The sequence below is a fragment of the Plectropomus leopardus genome, chromosome 23 (assembly GCF_026936395.1).
Source record: "Plectropomus leopardus strain MGB_pleo_1.0 chromosome 23, ASM2693639v1, whole genome shotgun sequence".
NCBI lineage: Eukaryota > Metazoa > Chordata > Actinopteri > Perciformes > Serranidae > Plectropomus > Plectropomus leopardus.
Window position 1 is genome coordinate 15844715 of NC_142198.1, and position 18368 is coordinate 15863082.

General features: G+C 38.5%; 2 protein-coding genes across 8 annotated transcripts in view; both read left to right on the forward strand.

Annotated features, from left to right (window-relative positions):
* Positions 1-1854, forward strand: nop10 (NOP10 ribonucleoprotein homolog (yeast)). The gene is made up of 2 exons (XM_088074113.1): positions 1-219; positions 1407-1854. Exons 1-2 carry the CDS (start codon positions 166-168, stop codon positions 1545-1547), a joined length of 195 nt encoding a protein of 64 aa, XP_087930239.1. The 5' UTR covers positions 1-165; the 3' UTR covers positions 1548-1854.
* Positions 1855-2489: 635 nt separating this feature from the next.
* Positions 2490-18368, forward strand: part of slc12a6 (solute carrier family 12 member 6) — a 31165-nt gene continuing 15286 nt past the window's right edge. For 6 of the 7 annotated variants that reach the window (XM_088074083.1, XM_088074086.1, XM_042511873.2 and 3 more), the window contains exons 1-7: positions 2490-2642; positions 6988-7824; positions 12960-13054; positions 13633-13761; positions 14962-15108; positions 15216-15270; positions 17909-18039. In XM_088074083.1, the coding sequence (XP_087930209.1) occupies positions 7608-7824; positions 12960-13054; positions 13633-13761; positions 14962-15108; positions 15216-15270; positions 17909-18039 (774 nt within the window). In that variant the 5' untranslated portion in view covers positions 2490-2642; positions 6988-7607. Of the gene's footprint in view, positions 2643-2667; positions 3348-6987; positions 7825-12959; positions 13055-13632; positions 13762-14961; positions 15109-15215; positions 15271-17908; positions 18040-18368 lie in introns of those variants that run through there. The other variant, XM_088074084.1, reaches the window with a different exon arrangement.

Below are 18368 nucleotides of genomic sequence, written 5' to 3' on the forward strand. Positions count from 1 at the left end.
GAGTTTTGAACCGGATATCCGTTCTGTTATCTGAGCGACCAGAAACTTCGCCACACGTGGATTTCTGAAGAGAAAGACCGTGTTGCCTACAACTTTTAGCATTATTTTCGATATAAATTAAGATATTCGATATAATTTGAAGCTTTAAAACCAGCAACCGTCGAAATGTTTCTGCAGTTTTACCTAAACGAGAACGGAGACAGAGTTTACACTCTGAAGGTAACGTTAACGCCGTGTTTACATCCTTAATATCTATCTTTATTCCGTCTAAATACATTTTACATCGTTATTAAAGTACTCCTACCATAATTTGTATATGCTAAAGCCAATTTGAAAGACTATAACTTATTCTTCTAGGTTTAAATGGACATTAATGCACGTTATTTTGAAATTAGTTAGCAGTTTTGTTAGCATTAGTTGTGTTGGTATATCTGAACTTTGTTTTAGTAATGTAATCATTCATGAATAAAAAGGTGTTTGTTTGTAATATAGGTTACCAGAATTCAAGTTTATAAAAAAGCTTCCAATTAGTCTGTGAAACGTAATACATGCTCATTGCTATGATATAAATATACAAGGTCCTGGCAATATATTGATATTTCTAATGTGGGCATGTCAAATACTTTGTGGTCAAATCCTAAGGTTTTGGATTTGATTCGTCCTCACATTATTATATGATTATATTCTTGCTATATTATAGACTTAATTAGAAGTTATGACATGCAGATTTAGTTATTGTAGTTATTATACAACACATGAAAGCAGAAATTATTTGTCGACTGACCCAACGTAGTTAGTGACACCTTATTTTAATATTACATTGAGCAAAACATTCTCCTTTTCTAGCATGTTTTTCTTTGTTTCATGCTGTGTTAAATTTGGATTTTTGGAATAGCAATTTGAAGAGTTCTTTTGGGGGAATTTGTGCCATTTGGCATTATTTTCTGAAGTTTTATAATGAAATAATTGTATTTTGCAGCCATACAAGAAACAAATAGTTCATACCATAAAGCATTCATTCAGTGGCATGTTTTTAAATGATGAAATGTTTTACACCCCTTTGTTTCATAGAGGAAAAGTGTGTAAGATTTAGTGGGATTTAGTGGTGACGACTTTTTACTAGGAGCTGAATTATCCGCAGATGTCTCTTCCTCTCCAAAACAAACTGACCAGTTCTTATTTCCAGGTGATTTAACACTAAAGAAAACATAGTTAATCTGTCGAATTCCATTTCTGTCATTAAATCCTCCTAAATCCTACACACTGGACTTTTACTTTAACACCAAAAAGCTGTTATCCAGTGAGGTGTGTTGATGCATTGTTAATTAAAAATGGCTTTTTTAAAATGATCTCAAAGTGCTGAAATCAAGTGTGCTGCTTTCTATGTCCTTCTTTATCACCAACAGAAGATCAGTCCTGATGGGCAGCCCACCAGCTCGGCCCACCCGGCTCGCTTCTCTCCAGATGACAAGTTCTCCCGACACCGAGTGATGGTGAAGAAACGTTTCGGCCTTCTGCTCACCCAGCAGCCCAGACCTGTTCTGTGAGAGAGAGGTGGAGAGAAAAAGGCGATGGATAGATGGAGATCACACCAAGACATGGAGGGATGAAAGCGAAGATGGAACTATAGAAGCAGAAAGTCAAAAAATATAGTCTGGATCACAACTTGTGAATGTGCAGCCAGAACGTTTCACCTAAAGCTCTTGGCCCAAATGTATCTGATCAGATGTCATATGTTGGATATCAGCTCTTGTTGCTGTTATGGATCTTCTTTTTTAAAGTTGTGCCATTCGTTTAAGATTAATGTGATAATTTTGTTTTCATGCTGAATAAATGTTTCGTTTACTATTTCTAGTCAATTGTCTGTGTGAATAAAATCTAGACAGGGGACAAATTAAAGAATAAAATCGTAAAAAATTAGTTGAGAACAATCACAATGAAGGATGCTTTCATAAAAAGCATGCAGGCTAAATGAAAATGGTGTGAATAATATATTACAGCCTAAGTCACCAGAGTGGAACCCGTCTAAGTCTCCTTAAGAAATGTACAAAATTACAGGATACCTCTAAAATCTCAAGGAAGAGCATTATTTACAGACTATTCCAAGTTTTGAAGGATGACTTTGTCTGTGATAATTTAAAATTTTAACTGCAAAAAATGTTGATTTTAAAATTAGATTTTTTAAAATAAAAGGGGAAACAGTGGTATTATATTTAAATGCATGTATATTTTATGATGCATGCAGATTTAAGGATTTTTTTTAAATGAATGACATTCAGATCCTGCATATGAAATTAAAATGTGTATTCGTGTCACCACTAATACAATAATTGATAAACTGGTTATACATTTGACGTAGGTACCACAAAAAAAGTTGTACAAACAAAGATTATCGCTACTTGACCTTTAAAGACTACATTTCCCAGAGAGCATACACCGCATATTCGCCATTGCGCATGCGCTAGCCGTTGGAACGACGGTAAGCGATATAGGACTCACCAGGCGCGTTCGCATGTTTTTTTGTTGGGTCGGTTGGACAAAAAAAAAGTGCCGAGAAAACCTGGGAGAGGAGCCAAATCTTCCCAGATGTAACTGAAAACAGCCATATGGTGGAAGCGCTCTTGAACGGAAACTTGAACCAGGTAGGCCTTTTATGTGACTAACGTGTCCGGTTTTGTGATTTTCAGCGGGTATTTGTCGCTGTCAGTGAAATAGCTGGAGGTCCGCGGAGTTTAACAGCGGCATGGCTAGCCTCTGGCTAACGTTAGCTTCGGTTAGCTGTACCGACTGAAGCGGAGACCACCTCTGCCGATACAAGCCCCGGGTACCCACAGCTACCCGAGTGATGGCTCAGCGCCCGACAGGCTGCTCTTTAATATGTGATGCTTAATTTGACAGAAAAATCACAACTTTGTCAATAACAGGCTAATTACTTCACCGGTTTATCCCACATTAACTGCGCGCCTTTCTGATTTTTAGCCAGTTTCGATCTGAACTGAAACTGCAGCAGATGCCGCATTCCCCTTTCAAAAAGCTCAAGCCCAAACATCTGCTCACAATTTCGTTAAAAAAAGATCACAACTCCAGCTCTGTGTGTATGAATATCGGATGGTGTTTACTGACCGGTTCAAGCCAGAATTATTATGGCTAGCTTAATTGGCTTAACTGAGTGGCGGTTAGCAAGCGAGGATCACTATCAACTGGGCTTTCCTTAAGTTGCTGATTGGGACTAATTAGAGGATGTTTATCCAAATTAATGAAGGCGTGTTTGGCTATATGCGTGTCCCTGGATCATATTGATTATACCCGCATTAACGTGAGAACCAGTGGCAGTGACCGACAGCTAGGTAAGAGAATAAGACACATTTTTTTCTCCTTATTTTGACTTTGTTGTTCATAATAACTGCGATTTGGGGTATTATTCCAGGTGCTTTGATGCGGTATTTTATATTAAGGGTGGCTGATCCCTCTCTGATAGCTATGCTGAAAATTGGCTTGATTTCTTTCAAAAACATGGTAAAAAGGCATCGACCAAAAAAAAAAGAAATAAAAAAAGAATTGCAAAAATGCTCCCCCCTCCAAAATAGATAAATAAATAAATAAATAAATAAAATAGAAACAGCAAGTAATTACTAAATTGCAAGTAACTTGCTTGAACATTAGTAAAAAAAAAAAGTAAAAAAAAAAACAACAACTAATGAGCAGGGTTTCCGTTGATCCTTTAAAGGTCTTAAAGGGCAATGAATTAATTCATCTAAAAATAAGGTGTTATTTTGTATTAACATGTCTTAAATATATTAAGACATGGGGAGTAAGATTTTTATTAATTGTTTTTGTGATGTTGTATTGTAAATTCTCGAAATAACAAAGAATACCTTAACGTTAATGTCACCAAAAAGTCATGTTTTATGTTACGAAAAATATTTGAGCAACAGTCTCCCTTATCTAAAGTAACACGTCGATTCATGTTTACTTCCCTTCAGTTTTTGCTTCTATACAATTGGTCTTAAATTGAATTTTGAGTGACTTTGAAAAAGTCTTAAAAAGTCTTTAATCCCATTTTCTCAAAGATATAGGAACCCCGACAGGGCAAAAAAGAAGAAGAATGATGATGATGTTCATTTGTAACATAATTATAAATATATAATCATGATAATTATAAATATATATAAGTTTTTCCCTAGTTTTTTTTCTCTGGACATTTTTCCATAGCCTTTATTAAAAATAATCCTCTAAATCTACCAATTTCTTGGACTTTGTAGAACTTTTCTAAATTACTCATTGCCATTTACCTCTATGTTTTTGAAAGAAATCACAGCTATGTGTTTATTTTTATTTTATTTATTTTTAAGCAGTGGGGAAGGGCATTATGGTTTGTGATTTAGCTCAGGTAGTGATTTTCAACTGTAAATGGTTGTATTTTGTATTTATTGTAAATATCCTCAGAACCCTGTAACCTGCATGTGGGTTTAAAATGCCTGCTTTTTGTGTTAAAAAAAAACAAAACCCAAATGACAGCATTTATCAGCCAGAAACTGAAATATGGTTATTTATGGTGGAGGGGAGGGCCATGCATTTTCTCACGCAGGGAAGCTCAAGTAAAAATATTTGTAGCTTCAGGGAGGGTCAAGATATAAAAAAACCTTAAGTCGCACCGCAGCCACCCACCTACTTTGATAAATAAAGTACAGTCCCTTAGGGCTGGAAATTATAGTAACACACCAACAAAGCTGCTTTGCAACATATCAAAGGGCAATTATATGTGATTCAGTGTGATTTTTGTGTAACTGAACAGTAAAACAACCCTCTATTATGCAAAAATAACAGCTGAAAACAAGAAAAACAAAACAAAAACCAGAGCTGAGTTGCCAGAAAGTAGAACAAAATGTTCTGGACCTCGTAATGCTCCACTGCTTAGACCAACAGTGGACAGAAAGAGGAAAGCTAAGGTTTTATAGTAATTACATCTGCTGTTATAGCACATAAGGATGAGGGAGCAAATGTCTGCAGTAAAAAAGGAAACACCCTTGGCTCGTGTATCACAAGGGATTGCAAAAAAACTGCCAGCTAATCGATAACATGGGAAACTGTATCTAGATATATTACCGCATGTGTGTGACTGGAACAGTGTGTTATGGAGCTGCGATGTTTGAGAGAAGATAACAAAAGTGCTGAAATATGCATGTGTCCAACTGCTTTCCTCCGTCAGTCCAGAGACGTACCATTGAGTTGTATCGGAGACTCCTAAATGCCCATAGCTGTTTGAATATGTTTGTCTAGACTAATAACCTCTTCAGGGTGTTTCCCAGCCTTTACAATGCATGCTGGGATAGGCCTCACCTCCCCTGCTGAGTCGCCCAAATGTAACTGGAAGTTTGTGAAAATAACCCCCCCTCCCTTCTCAAGGAGACACTTTTCCAGTCAAACGGGAAAGACGGGTGTCACAGCTCTTTTTATTTTGCCGCCTCGCCCCCTGTCCATCTCAGGACGGACAGAGCGTGCAAGGCAGGAGGCAGCATTATAAAACAGGGAAATGTGCCGTGCCTCTGCATGCAGAGTGAGAGAAAACAGCCAGCAGCTACTGCCACAACCGGTTGGAACCGCTCTCCTTTAATAATTAAATTATGAACCCAGCTAAAACAACAATTCAGCCATATCCACCTGTCTTGTCACTTTTTTCCCATGACGAAGGGGCACATTGCATAGTTGACTTTGCACCTGCAAAGCAGCGGGCCAACAGATGGTGATTCATGCTAGTTATTGTTTTACAACTCCTTCATTTAGACAGATGTTGTTGTAAAAGGATAATAAAACTGTCAAAAAAATCTGAATTTAGCTGGGTTCATTTATAAAAAGATATATGAATTTTTCATAAAAAGAGTCTGTGACTGTGAATGAAATCAATCTGTGGTGTGATCTTTAGAGTAGTCAGTTTTTAGTGACGTTTTTATTGTTTACAAGGCCTGTTTAAGCCTGCATTTGTTGCAGTTGGAGCACAGAGGAGAGCCTGAAGTAACTTAATGGATCCTTCACCGAAAAACAGTGTCTTCAGTTCTTAAAATGTCCTGGTCCTTAAAATACATTAAATAGTCTTAACGTTTGATTGCCTCAAATATTTGATCTAATTTAATCTAATCTAATTTAAATATTAAGTCTGCATTTTCTAATTTTCTAACCAACATGGCTTTTCAGACATTCATGTCCTGCCCCAATTTGGGTGACAATGTTTAAGTTAAAATGAAAGTCTAATCTCTCATTTGATGTGTCAGTAATTTATTTATCCAACTGTCTAATGTTTTTATTGTGAAATACATCTAAAATCTGACCTGGGCTTCATGGATACCTAATGTACCCTTTAAGCCCATGGGTGTGTCAAATAAGCCCATTTCACGGTTTGTTGATAAATAAATACATATCTTTAAAATATGTAAATGTAATCTCTTACCTCTCTATAGATATTTCCATTTTGTCTCCACTCCTATGCACTGGCCTGTAAATGTTATTTGAAAGAGCCCATCTCTGCATAGGTGGATATGCACAGCTCTATCCCCCAATTCCACGACCATACCTTTTATACAAAACGGCGAGGCGGTGTAAATGCATGCTATTCTCGCCTTGAACAGGAAGTTTCAAAGGAGCGTCTAATACCTGTAGACACCCCGAAAAAGTGAGCCTGCAGTCCTTCTCCTCATTGTGCATCATTATTTACGGTACTTCAGAGGCATCATTATAAAACTGTGATAAACTGATTACCTTTACAAGGAAACTTAATGTTCTAGTTATGAAAATTAGAGTCGTTTTTCTAGTAATTCACTATGATGTACATTTACATTACATTTTAAAATACTGTGTTTCTTTTCACAGACATCTCAGCCAGATTTTGCTGTGTAAACTAATCTCCGCTCTATTTTTTCTCTCTCTTATCTCAATCATTTCCCTCTGATTGCTTCCTACAATGACATCCCCCGTCCTGGTTGTGACCACCAGTGGTTGCTGTCATTACACAGACATTTTTATCTTCGAGGTGCATGTCAGACACATTTTAGGCAGAGATAAAGACGAGCTATTCGCCTGCTATCCTAAACCATAGTCCTTATCCATAAGAATCAAGAAACAGTGTAGAGAGAAAAGATACTGTACGAAGCTCAGAGATGCTATTTCAGTGCTGTTTAATGGCAAAGACTTGGCTTGAAAGAGATGACGTTAACTCTTCGTGAATGAGTACTTATCATCTCCGACAGCTGCTTAAAACTGGTACACTAAACGTTCACACATTTAAGGAATTTATACCTCTGTGTCACTTTTAAACCCACTATTTTTCAAACATAATCAGAGAGATTAGAGACACTTGGAGGTTTAGAAAGAGACCTGTTGCAGATTTTTTTTCACATGCCTGGTGGCAGCCAACCACTTTGCTTCAATGGAGACTCGCAGCTGCAAAAGAACACATTGTAGAGGCTGCCGTTACCTCAGCAGCAACTGGGAGATAGCCTAGCCTAGCTCAGGTCATCACAGCCCTGCTAGCTTGACTCCTCCCCAACTCCATCCTTCTCCTCCTGCATCCCACGCAACACCCCTCCCTTTCTCCTTTCTCCAAGTGAATTGCCATGGCATCAGTGCGCTTTACGGTGACGCCCACCAAGGCAGAGGACCTCCCAGGGTTGTCCGACACGTCGCCTGATATCAGCTCCCGCTCCGGTGCCCGAGTGCGCTTTGGCTCCAGGGAGAGCGTCAATCGAAGTGACCCGCTCAGCGAGGCGTCGGGAGCCTTGACGACAACTGCAGGAGGGGCGGATACACCGGACCACAGCAATGTGGAGCAAGGTGAAGAAAACACACATCCATATACACATAAAATGCTGCAGTTAAGGTTGGGCAATATGGCTTTAAAATATTATTGCAATATTTTAAGGCTATATCGCGATACACAATATATATATAGTAGTATATTGTGATATTTTTTACATGTCCTTTAAACTAATGTTAACTACTAAAATATAAAAGATAAATACACTAAAGTTATAATAAATATGGCTATGAGCAGGTTAAATAAAGTACTTTTATGATTACATTTTATAAAGTATTGTTATAATTAAATAAATCAAAGCTGGACTCATTGTGCTTTTTGTTTAGAAGGACCTGGCTCGTCTCATTAAATTAGACAGCTCTCTAGTTCATATGCTAATAGTATTTGCAAATCACAGTAGTGCTCCATGGTTGCAAAATGTGACTAAATAGTAAAGGAGCTCTGCACTTGCTCTGCTTTGTGGGTGTGTCTGTGAGAGAAAGAGTGCTGCAGGAGAGAGCGAGGGAACCAACACGCTGGTGGTGGGGCATTTGTACCTTTAGTAGATTTTTTTTTACCTTTATTACATAGGACAGCTTATATATGAAAAGTAGAGAGATGGGATGACAAGCAGCAAAGGGCTGCAGGTTGGAATGAACCCACGGCCGCTATGACTGAACTACCGGACACCCATTTTAGTCTATTTTTTCTGTTTTATGATGTAAATTGTGTTTATCTCCTTCTTTGTTGTAGTGTAGCTACAGAAAAAAAAATATTGTTAAAAGTCAAGTTATGAATGATTTGTGGCTGTGTAACAGCCATTTAAAATAAATTCATCCTCATAATAATGTTGCATCTGTTTTTCACATCCTGTTCGCAGGAGAAATCAGTCAGTTCTGTGCAACATGCTGCTGCTCCATCACAAACAGACAAAACGTGTTTTATTAGCTTCCTAAACGTGCTGCGGTGCATCTGCTGGAATTACAAGAATCAGCGAGAGTGGCTGCGATCAGCTTGGGCCGCTACTTTGTAGAGATCTGCGCTCTACTGACTGCACTTTTCTAGTCGGTAAAAGTTTTGACTCAGGAATTCTAACATCCACCTTCATAATCTGTTAGTGGCGCTTTGTTCTGGTACAAACACCGTCACAGTCGTGGCTCTGCTGGCTCATGTTGTTGTGATTAGTCAAGTATATTATTACGTCTTATTTACGTTATATATAGGAATTAAGAAAAGTGCTGTCTTTTAGATGTATCGTCGTGCATGCCTCAAGTGTTTTTAAATGTGTTTTACATTATCTCTGGGTCATAAAGCTCTTTATTTGTTTTCAAAGTGAGAACTGAACTTCTGGGGTGCACAGTTAAATCAGGTTTAACTTATTGCACTTGGCTGATGGTGAGAACAATGAGAGGACTGTGATGTATGTCTGTTGTGATCATAGTGTAGGTTTCACTTCCCCCGTTGCTGTTATCGGCCCACCTACAGCACGGTAGACACAGTGATTCATTTCTTTACCTAATGGTAGCTGACAGCAGAAACCTTTTCACATGGGCCCAGTTTGAACAGGTACAGCTAGCAAGTGTAATTGAGATGACATTGTGATGAGTAAAATGGTAAATAGTTTGCATCTGACCTCTGTGACTGTGCAGTTGTCGTGCAGCGAGCAGTAATTCACTTTCGAAAAGTGTTTAAGAATAGCCGCTCTGATTCACAGGCTCAACACGGGAGGTTATAACAGTGGAGAGATGTAACTGTATTAGCAACGCTGATCCACTTAAGCGGTTGCATAGTAGTGAGGATGCCCCACGTTGTTTAATAAGCTTCCATAAATAGAAATGGAGCCGGTTAATCCGACTGAGCTTCGATCAGGCCATGTGACCCTGCTGTTGTTTAAACAGAAATATAAAAGAGGGAGATCATCGGGAGACGCAACTGCACAGCAGTGGTCTCAGCTGGAGAAAAACGCCGGTAGAAAAGCAGAAAGCTGACAAGAAAAATGCCATTGTTGACGTGGATGAGTCAAGATGCTGAAAGGCGATGAAGAGGAAAGGAGGCAGGAGGAGCGGGGAGTTATTTTCAGAAAGGCCAAATGCGCCGTGATCCATCATTTTTGACACCAATAAAGTTTGCTATTGAATTTGATGTGCTTACAGCTCGCAGACACACACACGCATCTGGCTCCAGTAGCTTTCTGCTTCACTGGTTGCTCACCCACACACACACACACACACACACAGAAAGCCGTCACGGTCAGATGTGTTAAACTCAGGTGGAGGACTTCTCTTGGGGAACACACACATGAATAGACAGCTGTGCTCGCTTGTGTTATGTGTGAATGCTGCAGTTAAACAATAACAGGATGTTTTTTTTCTGCAGTAGTGACTTAAAGTAAGTTAATAGCGGTGATTTTTTTTAAAATGGTCAATCACTGGCGTTTCATAATTAGGATGGCAAAAAAAGATTCTTTTCTATAATTAACTGGTAATTGCGTGACACAAAGAATGTCAGGAAATGCTCAAAAATCTCCAGATATGTTTTAGATTTTAAGATTTTACTGATTGCTCTTCGTCGACTCTCTTCTTGCTGTATCTGACCTCTTGGTACAGTCCGCACCAGTACGTACTTTAAGATCCCCTGGCAGATATCTTTTGTCTGTTTTAGAGCCCCGGCTGAAAATAAAGGGGACAGAGCGTTTGCAGTCACAGCCCCGAGGCTCTGGGACGATCTGTCCAAAGAAATCAGGTCGGCTGAGCTCCTTTAAAAGGTCTAGTGAGGAAGGATTGTCGGTTACTGTTTGTAAACACGCTCGCTCGCAAGGTGCTGCCTAGGGTCTGGGAATTGGTCGCCACCGCACGGACCTCACCTGAGCATTGTGGGGGTGCACGGCCATAAACATCCTGTACGCATAAAATAAGAAAAAAATGCATGCAGAGGGCAGAGTCTCTGCAGAAACATACACCGCTGTACGCTTCCATACAGTCAGGGTAATCCTTCATATTAAGTACTTTTATCGGAGAGCCTTTCTTTCACGTTTTTGCATAAAAGAAAAAAAAAACATAATATTTTTGCCAGTCGATCAGTTTAATTGTTTTTGCTGCACTTATATATTTTCATAAGTTATTAAATAATTGTATTAGCAACTCCCTGACGTTTTACAAAGTATAAGTTCCCTCCATGCTGACACTTACTTACTTTTTATTAATTTTTATCAGTGACCATTAGAAAAAAATCCTGATACAGATAATCAGCAAAATACTTAAATGTGTACACGCTGGAATCAGAGAATTTTGACTCTTTTTTTTCTTTAAGGGTTACTCACATTGCTAAATCTATTATCACATTAGTTTGTGATTAATTTAATAGTTGCCAGCTCTAGTTCTGTAATGAGTCAGCAGTCTAGTCAGTCAGACTGAGCAGTTAGGAAACTTTGACGTCCATGATATGTTGTCTGTCCTGATCAACAGGTTAGATGTTGAACATGCCAGCGGGAAATCCCGTGCCTCAGTGTGCATATGCACTGACGTGTGTCCATATTTATCCAATTTGCCTTTATTTTAAGTATTAACATAGCATGTGTTTAGTGTAAATATGCATATTTATACTTAATGTATACATACAAATGAGCAAAAGGCCCATTTAGCTTGTTGGTTGATGTTGTTGTACCACACCAGTAGCTTCAGCCACTGAATATTAACAGGCGAGTCGTTGGTCGCTGGTGTGGAATCAGTTTCACACTGGCTATCTTTGGCCAAATGAAGGACTGCGAGCAGGATGGGAAGTTGCCACCCACCATCCAAATGCTGTTTTTTTTTTTTTTTTTCTATTGACTTTTTTCTCAGTGTGTCTAAAAATGTAGTTTGCTGGTGAGATAGTGAGAGTTGCTGATGCATATTGGGATTTACAAGCTTGTGTGCTGTGTTGCTTTCTTTTTGGACTCACGACCGTTCATTCATAGTTGTAATGTACGGGAGGGGTTCCTGAACTTTTTGACTTTTGACCCCTCATGTGTAAGAAAAGAATACTTTAACTCCCTCACCACAAGATATGGAGCAGTTTGATGATTTTACAAGCTCAAAGAGGTAAAAATATTACCTTTCTTTGCAGGAAAAAAGCAAATAATTGCAAAAAAAAGAATGTAATTTTGTGTAACAGAATCTTTTCTGGCTTTGTCGTCCCTTTAATCACTTTGTCCCCGAACTTGTGAAACACTGGTGAAGTGAAAACTACCTGCTCACTAAGGTGAAATCGAGACAGTGTAAAATAAATCAATTGCCATTGTATCTGCTGCATTGACACATGATTGAAGGATATTTATTTTCACTATAGTCAGATCAAATTATAGAGCAACAGGAAATGCAAGTCCATTTCTTTCTATTTGCATATTATTTCATTTTAAAAAATAGCCCAGCCTGTTTTGGGTCTTAAGTCATGTCATGTATAAGTGACCTTCTGTTCCCTGCATGTGGCCGTTTGCTGCCGTTAGCGTGACTGTGGCGTAGCAGGGAGGGAAGTGATGTTGCTGACTCAGGTGCTGCTGATGCAGTGGTCTGTGCTGACTGAGGCGGAACTGAACTGGCGACATGGTGGCCGTTGCATCAAACTATATCTGTGTGTCTGTGGGAGAGAGAAGTTAAAGGAGAGGCTCACGTTTTTTTTTTTTTTCAAAGTCAGGTGACCAGATGACCTTTTTGAAACATGCTTTGCTTTGAGACTGCGACTAACGATTATTTTTACATATTGATGAATCGCATTTATAATATATAAGTGGAAATACACGTTTATTTGCTTTAATTTATCATTATGAAGTAAATGTTGCACAGTGTCACAGCTATAGAATAATGGCACCATCTGCGTTTGTTGTGGTCACTTTGAAATTTTCTGCCACCCAATACAATCTCCCGGGACAATTTACAGCAGAAAGCAAGTGCGCCAACTATTGTGCAACCAAAACAGTAAGAGGATAGTGCTGATGTGTAGCTATCAGTAGTTTTACTACTACTTAGTATCAGTGTAAGTCCTTTCCAATTGCTGTATTAAAGCACGCAAAATATTTTCTAATATGAACATTAGCACTTGATTGTTGTTTTTCTTAAAACTTAAAAAAATGTGAACCCATCCTTTATTTTTCTATTTTCTTTTTATTCCCTCTAATAATCTTTTTCTTTGTGTCCAGGTGATGGAAATTCCAAAATCTCCAGTGTGTACATCAACAACACTCACGGGGTGGACGATGATGACTTCTACGACAGAAACTTGGCCTTATTTGAGGTTTGAAACCCATAATGTATAGAACTGTCCTGAAAACACATTATAATCATTTCATAATGCGCTGTAAATCTTTGTATTAAAGCTGGAAAAGACCTGTGCTTTCCTTAAAAATATCCACTTTTCATGTTTTATTGTACGTGGAAAAAAAGAGAACCTCTAAACAGAGGCTGTTTATTTGCCAAAGTGTCTGCTCAACTAGAGCCAAAAATAAACCAGCATTTGGCTGTTGGGTGCAGATAATTTCGATTTTTATAGATCTTGAAGTTCCCTGGAAACAGCTCTGTCTTCTGTCTCCCACTCCATTTACGAGCCATTCAATATGCCGCTTTATCTCCAGCTCTTTTACCTCTAATCTGGCACTTTCCTCTGTGCTTGTCATCCCACTTTTCTTCTCGCTTCACCCACTTATGTTTATTCCCTCCTTGCTGTCATGTTATTTCTATAACCTCTCCTGTTCTTACTCTTCTTTCTTCTTTTTCTCATCATTCCTTCCCTCTTGTCTGCTCTCCTTTGCCTACTACCTACATTCTTCATCTCTTTCCACCCTATGTCTCCACTCTTTTTTCCCCCTACATCAGGAGGAGATGGACACTCGGCCGAAGGTGTCATCTCTGCTCAATCGCTTGGCCAATTACACCAACCTGACGCAGGGGGCCAAGGAACACGAGGAGGCCGAGAGCATCGGCGAGAAGAAGAAAGCCGGCAAGGTATACCAGACTCTGTGTGCCTGTATTTACTTTTTTTAACTGATAATAGACTTTCACAGCCATCAGGGGATTTTGCTTTGCAGTGGAAACACACAGTACAAAAATACAAGCACGGTAAAGGATGTAATATCCTCAGTGTCTTTTTATAGAAGACTATTTGCTGATTCAATACCCCACAATGCATATTGACAGATGTAACTGGCCTGATGCCAGCATTTTATGAGCTCTCTTTTTGTGCGATCAAGTACATTAAATACAGATATTTTCTGTTTAAATGTGCTCACAGCACCCATACATAGTATTCGATTCCATACGTTCTTTTGTCTAGCTGTACATTATAATGGTAATAACTTTATTTATATAGTACCTTTAAAAACAGAGTTTTTAAAGTGCTTTGACAAATAAAGCATAGCAGAAATGGGATACATAGACGGTGATACAACAACAGAAAGCAAAACAGTCTTATTGAACACAAGTGAGATGAAACTAGGGTTTAGTTGGGACAAAATTAAAACCAGAGTGCAAAAATGCTAGATGCAGGATGTAAAAATGTCAGTATAAAATAATACAAAGAAACCAACGGAAAAAAACAACAACAGAAGCAATAAAAGCAAATAAAACCACAAATAAAATGAAAAAAAAGAAAAAAAAAAAGAATTAAAAAAGGTTAAAAATTACCAAAAAATACATTGTTATTTGACAACAGCAGTCTCAACCTATGTGATGATTATGGGTACAATGCAACCATCCTTTTTCCTTTTGACATATAGTCATAAAGTCACTTTATTCTTTTGTTGCCCTCATGACTCAGCATCTGAAAGTGAGTACAGTAGGGTGTGACCTCGATCTGCACTTCAATCTCTGCTGGCTGGCCAAGATAAGACAGGCTGTTGTGATGGTTCAGAGTAATTCACTGTTTTCACCCTGTTCTGATTACACGGCACACTTGGCAACAGACGGCTGAGAAAGTTAAACCAAAATATTTTAAATCTTCCCTTCTGGCCTGATAAAAGGCTGCTGCATCATGCTGGTGTAGTACAGTGAAGGTGGGAAATTACTGCGGGAAGAAAATGAGGAAGAAAGGGCATTTTCAAAATGCAGTCTTAAAAACTTCAACATTATTTACTATGTTTTATCTTTGCTTGCAGTAATGACTTGAAGTTTTCTTTGTCCGCTCTCTCTGTCACATCCACCTTACAGTCGCCACAGATGGGGACGTTTATGGGAGTTTACCTGCCTTGCCTCCAGAACATTTTCGGCGTCATCCTGTTCCTGCGGTTGACGTGGGTGGTGGGAAGTGCTGGCGTGCTGCAGGGCCTTTGTATTGTCTTCATATGCTGTTGCTGTGTGAGTATTTCAGTGTCCCGTTTGTTTTAGCGCGCAGGAATGACAAAACAAAACTTAAAACACTCCAAATTTACTAAAAACCTGTCTGTCTTTGTGTCCCTCTGCAGACAATGTTGACCGCAATATCGATGAGTGCAATCGCCACCAATGGAGTCGTTCCAGGTATTCTGTCACCTTCCACTCTTTTTCGACACGTGGATTAAATGGCACTGGTGTGCTGTGGTAATCTCTTAATCTGACTCTCACACAGCTAGTTGAATCTTATTTCCATTTTTATGGTGACCATTGTGACTTTATTTAGCCATGCGACCTCCGTAGATATATTTTTTTGTTTGCTTCCCTTCTCTTCCAGCTTTGGCGGCACTGATACAGTACATGCGTGTGTTTTCTAATGAGTGTTATCTCTGTTTGTCCTGTCTCTCCCTCTGTCTACCTCTTCCCTGTCTGTCTGTACGCACATTAAAAAACCCAGGATATTTATCCGCCATTGACTTTACCTCTCACTGGAACGCCTCTAGACGAATATCCCAAATGTCAAAGTAGTGTGATATTTCCACTAGCATGTGACATTTCGATAATTGAATGTAGAATGAAAACCCTCGGTAACATAGAGTATTGATCTAACGTGTCTTGTTTGGCATCAGACATTTCATTCCATGCTGTCTTTTTTTTTTTTTTCCTGACACAGTTTCTCATACTTTCTCACCATCTAGTCTGATGGTAGTTAATTCTGTATGTATGTAGTTTACTGTGATTAATGTGGAGGAGTAATCAAAAGTGTTTGGCTTCCTAAATACAACTCAGCACTAAAAATCATTCACCATCAGTTTTTTTTTTAATTTAATGAGACGACTGTTATCTCAGCAGGCTATTTATATTATATTGATATCATGATGTGAAACGTCTTTGTATATTGGAATATTATAAGTGTTGTCTTTGCTCGTTTTAAAAAATGCATTACAGTAAAATTATGTAATTTTCGGAATTTACCAGACTATTCTAGCTGTTCTGTCACTTGCCTTTATCCATGTAGCTATTATATCCGCATTACTGATGATTATTATTTAAAAAATCCCATATATATTTTGTGAAAGCACAGTGAACCCTGCAATATTGATTTGGGGGTATTTGGTCGAATGTATGGTGATATTTGATTTTCTTCATATCACCTAGTCCTACTTTAGAGAACGTTTTTGTGGCATGCATGTCAAATGCACAAGACATGAGCGACTTTTTTTTGTGTTTGTTTGTTTAAGGGCTGCATTTTGGAAACCAAACACTGAATTCTGAGCCTACAATCAGTAGCAAATTTGTAGTTTCTCTTACTTGTATGATTCTCCCATGTGCTCTGTTTTTACGACTGGTTCAAATTGTATCAGCAAATTAAGCTTACAATTGTTTCTTTTTGTTTTTTTTTAAAAGCTCTCTTGGAGTATCAAGTCAATCGAGTTGTGTAGGACAATGCTGTTTGCAACACAAAGTTCAGAGCATGATTGGAGCTGGGTTTTATCTATAATTGTCCTATACTCTTGCCAACAACATTTCTTATTATTAATAATAATAATAATAATCATAACTATTAATATTAACTCTGTTTTTTACTGAGCACTTTCAAAATAAGAGATGCACCTGAAAGTGCTTACAATAAACAATAAACATACAACATATAAAAAAAATGATAGACTGTAAAATTTATTATTAGACAACAGAAGATAAAACATAGAAGTGAAAGTAAAAATAAACAATAAAACAAAAGAGGCCAAAGTTCTAAAATGTTAATATTTGTCTAAACATAAGCAGACCTTTGCTCGGATAAAGGCCTTTACACAGCAGGGGCGTTATTTTCTTTTGATTAATTAACATGTCAATGCTTTTTTTTTCTTTGTTTTTTTTTTTCAAACTGTTGTTTTTCTTGTATTTTCATACAAAACATGAATACTACATACAAAAAACTGAATTTAAAAAATGTATTTTAGTTTGAACCAGGTCAGTTTTTCTGAGCTTTTGCACGGCGAATATGAGCATCAACCAATCACACTGTGCGTAACAACAACAACATGAAAGCATCCGAAACAAGACAGGAAACTTTATTACTCCTGTCAGCCATTACAATGACCGCACTTATCAGATCAACTCCCTCCGTTCTTCTAACCTATAACATTTCAAGACAAAAAATGCCAATATTTTAATATAAATCAGAAATTGACACATCAGAGAACATGTAAACACAAATATCAACCAGATCACTCATTTGATGCCAGCTTTCAGTACAGTTATTTTACGATACTTGGTGCTAGTGACACATTTCGGAGGGGACTAAAAAAGGTATTTAGATCTGATACCCAGCCCTAAAGACAATGAAGAGTTTACAGCCGATGCAGTACTTTTACTTTGAGTGACGCAAAAAACAGTTGTAAAGACTCCTTTGCAGATACAATTTGACCAAAGATCTGCTCTGTCTTCTTCTTACTCCAGTGTCTCATGTAGAACATTATGCTTATTTCCTCAAGCATAGGATGACTTCTCTCATCAGCTGTCCTTTCTCTCTCTCTCTCTTTACTTCCTAACATCATTACGATACTAACATCCATCCATTCCTCTCTCTTTCTTTTTATGTCCCATCTCCTCCTCTTGTCCATCATCTCTCTCCTTCTTTTTTATCTTTAATTTCCCCCTTTTCTTACTCTTTTACTACTCTGCTTTTCCTCTCTCTCTCTTCATTTCCACTTCTTTCTACCCTGATGTACAACCTGCCCCACTCTCTCTCTCTCTTCCTCCTCCTCTCTCCTCCCCCTTTCAGCGGGAGGCGCCTACTTCATGATCAGCCGCTCTCTGGGTCCAGAGTTTGGGGGGGCGGTGGGCCTGTGTTTCTACCTGGGCACCACCTTCGCTGGAGCCATGTACATCCTGGGAGCCATCGAGATCCTTCTGGTGGGTTTTTGCTTTGTCACCATTACTATCTGGTCAATGGTCAGTCATTGCACAGTCAATGGTTAAGTTTCATTTTCACTGCATCTGGTGTTCTGCTGCTCCATCTGTGCCCAGAGTATGCGGTGTGGTGCAGTGAATAATCCAATGGTATAGGTATTTGATTAGTGCTTCTAATGAGTAGTTAAGCTCCAAAAATGGAAAATCCAAATGTGGCGGCAGATGTTTAAACCGTAGCAGGCCGGCACAAATAAATGAATGTGTAGTTAACCTTGCGTTTCGGTCCTGAGAGCTTCATGAGGTAAAAATGATTAATTGAAATATAGTGTGCA

Excerpts from the sequence above, each read along its gene's own strand:
- nop10 (XM_088074113.1), top strand. The coding sequence starts at position 166 with ATGTTTCTGCAGTTTTACCTAAACGAGAACGGAGACAGAGTTTACACT. Across the intron at positions 220-1,406 it reads ACAGAGTTTACACTCTGAAG|AAGATCAGTCCTGATGGGCA; the intron begins GTAACGTTAACG and ends TATCACCAACAG.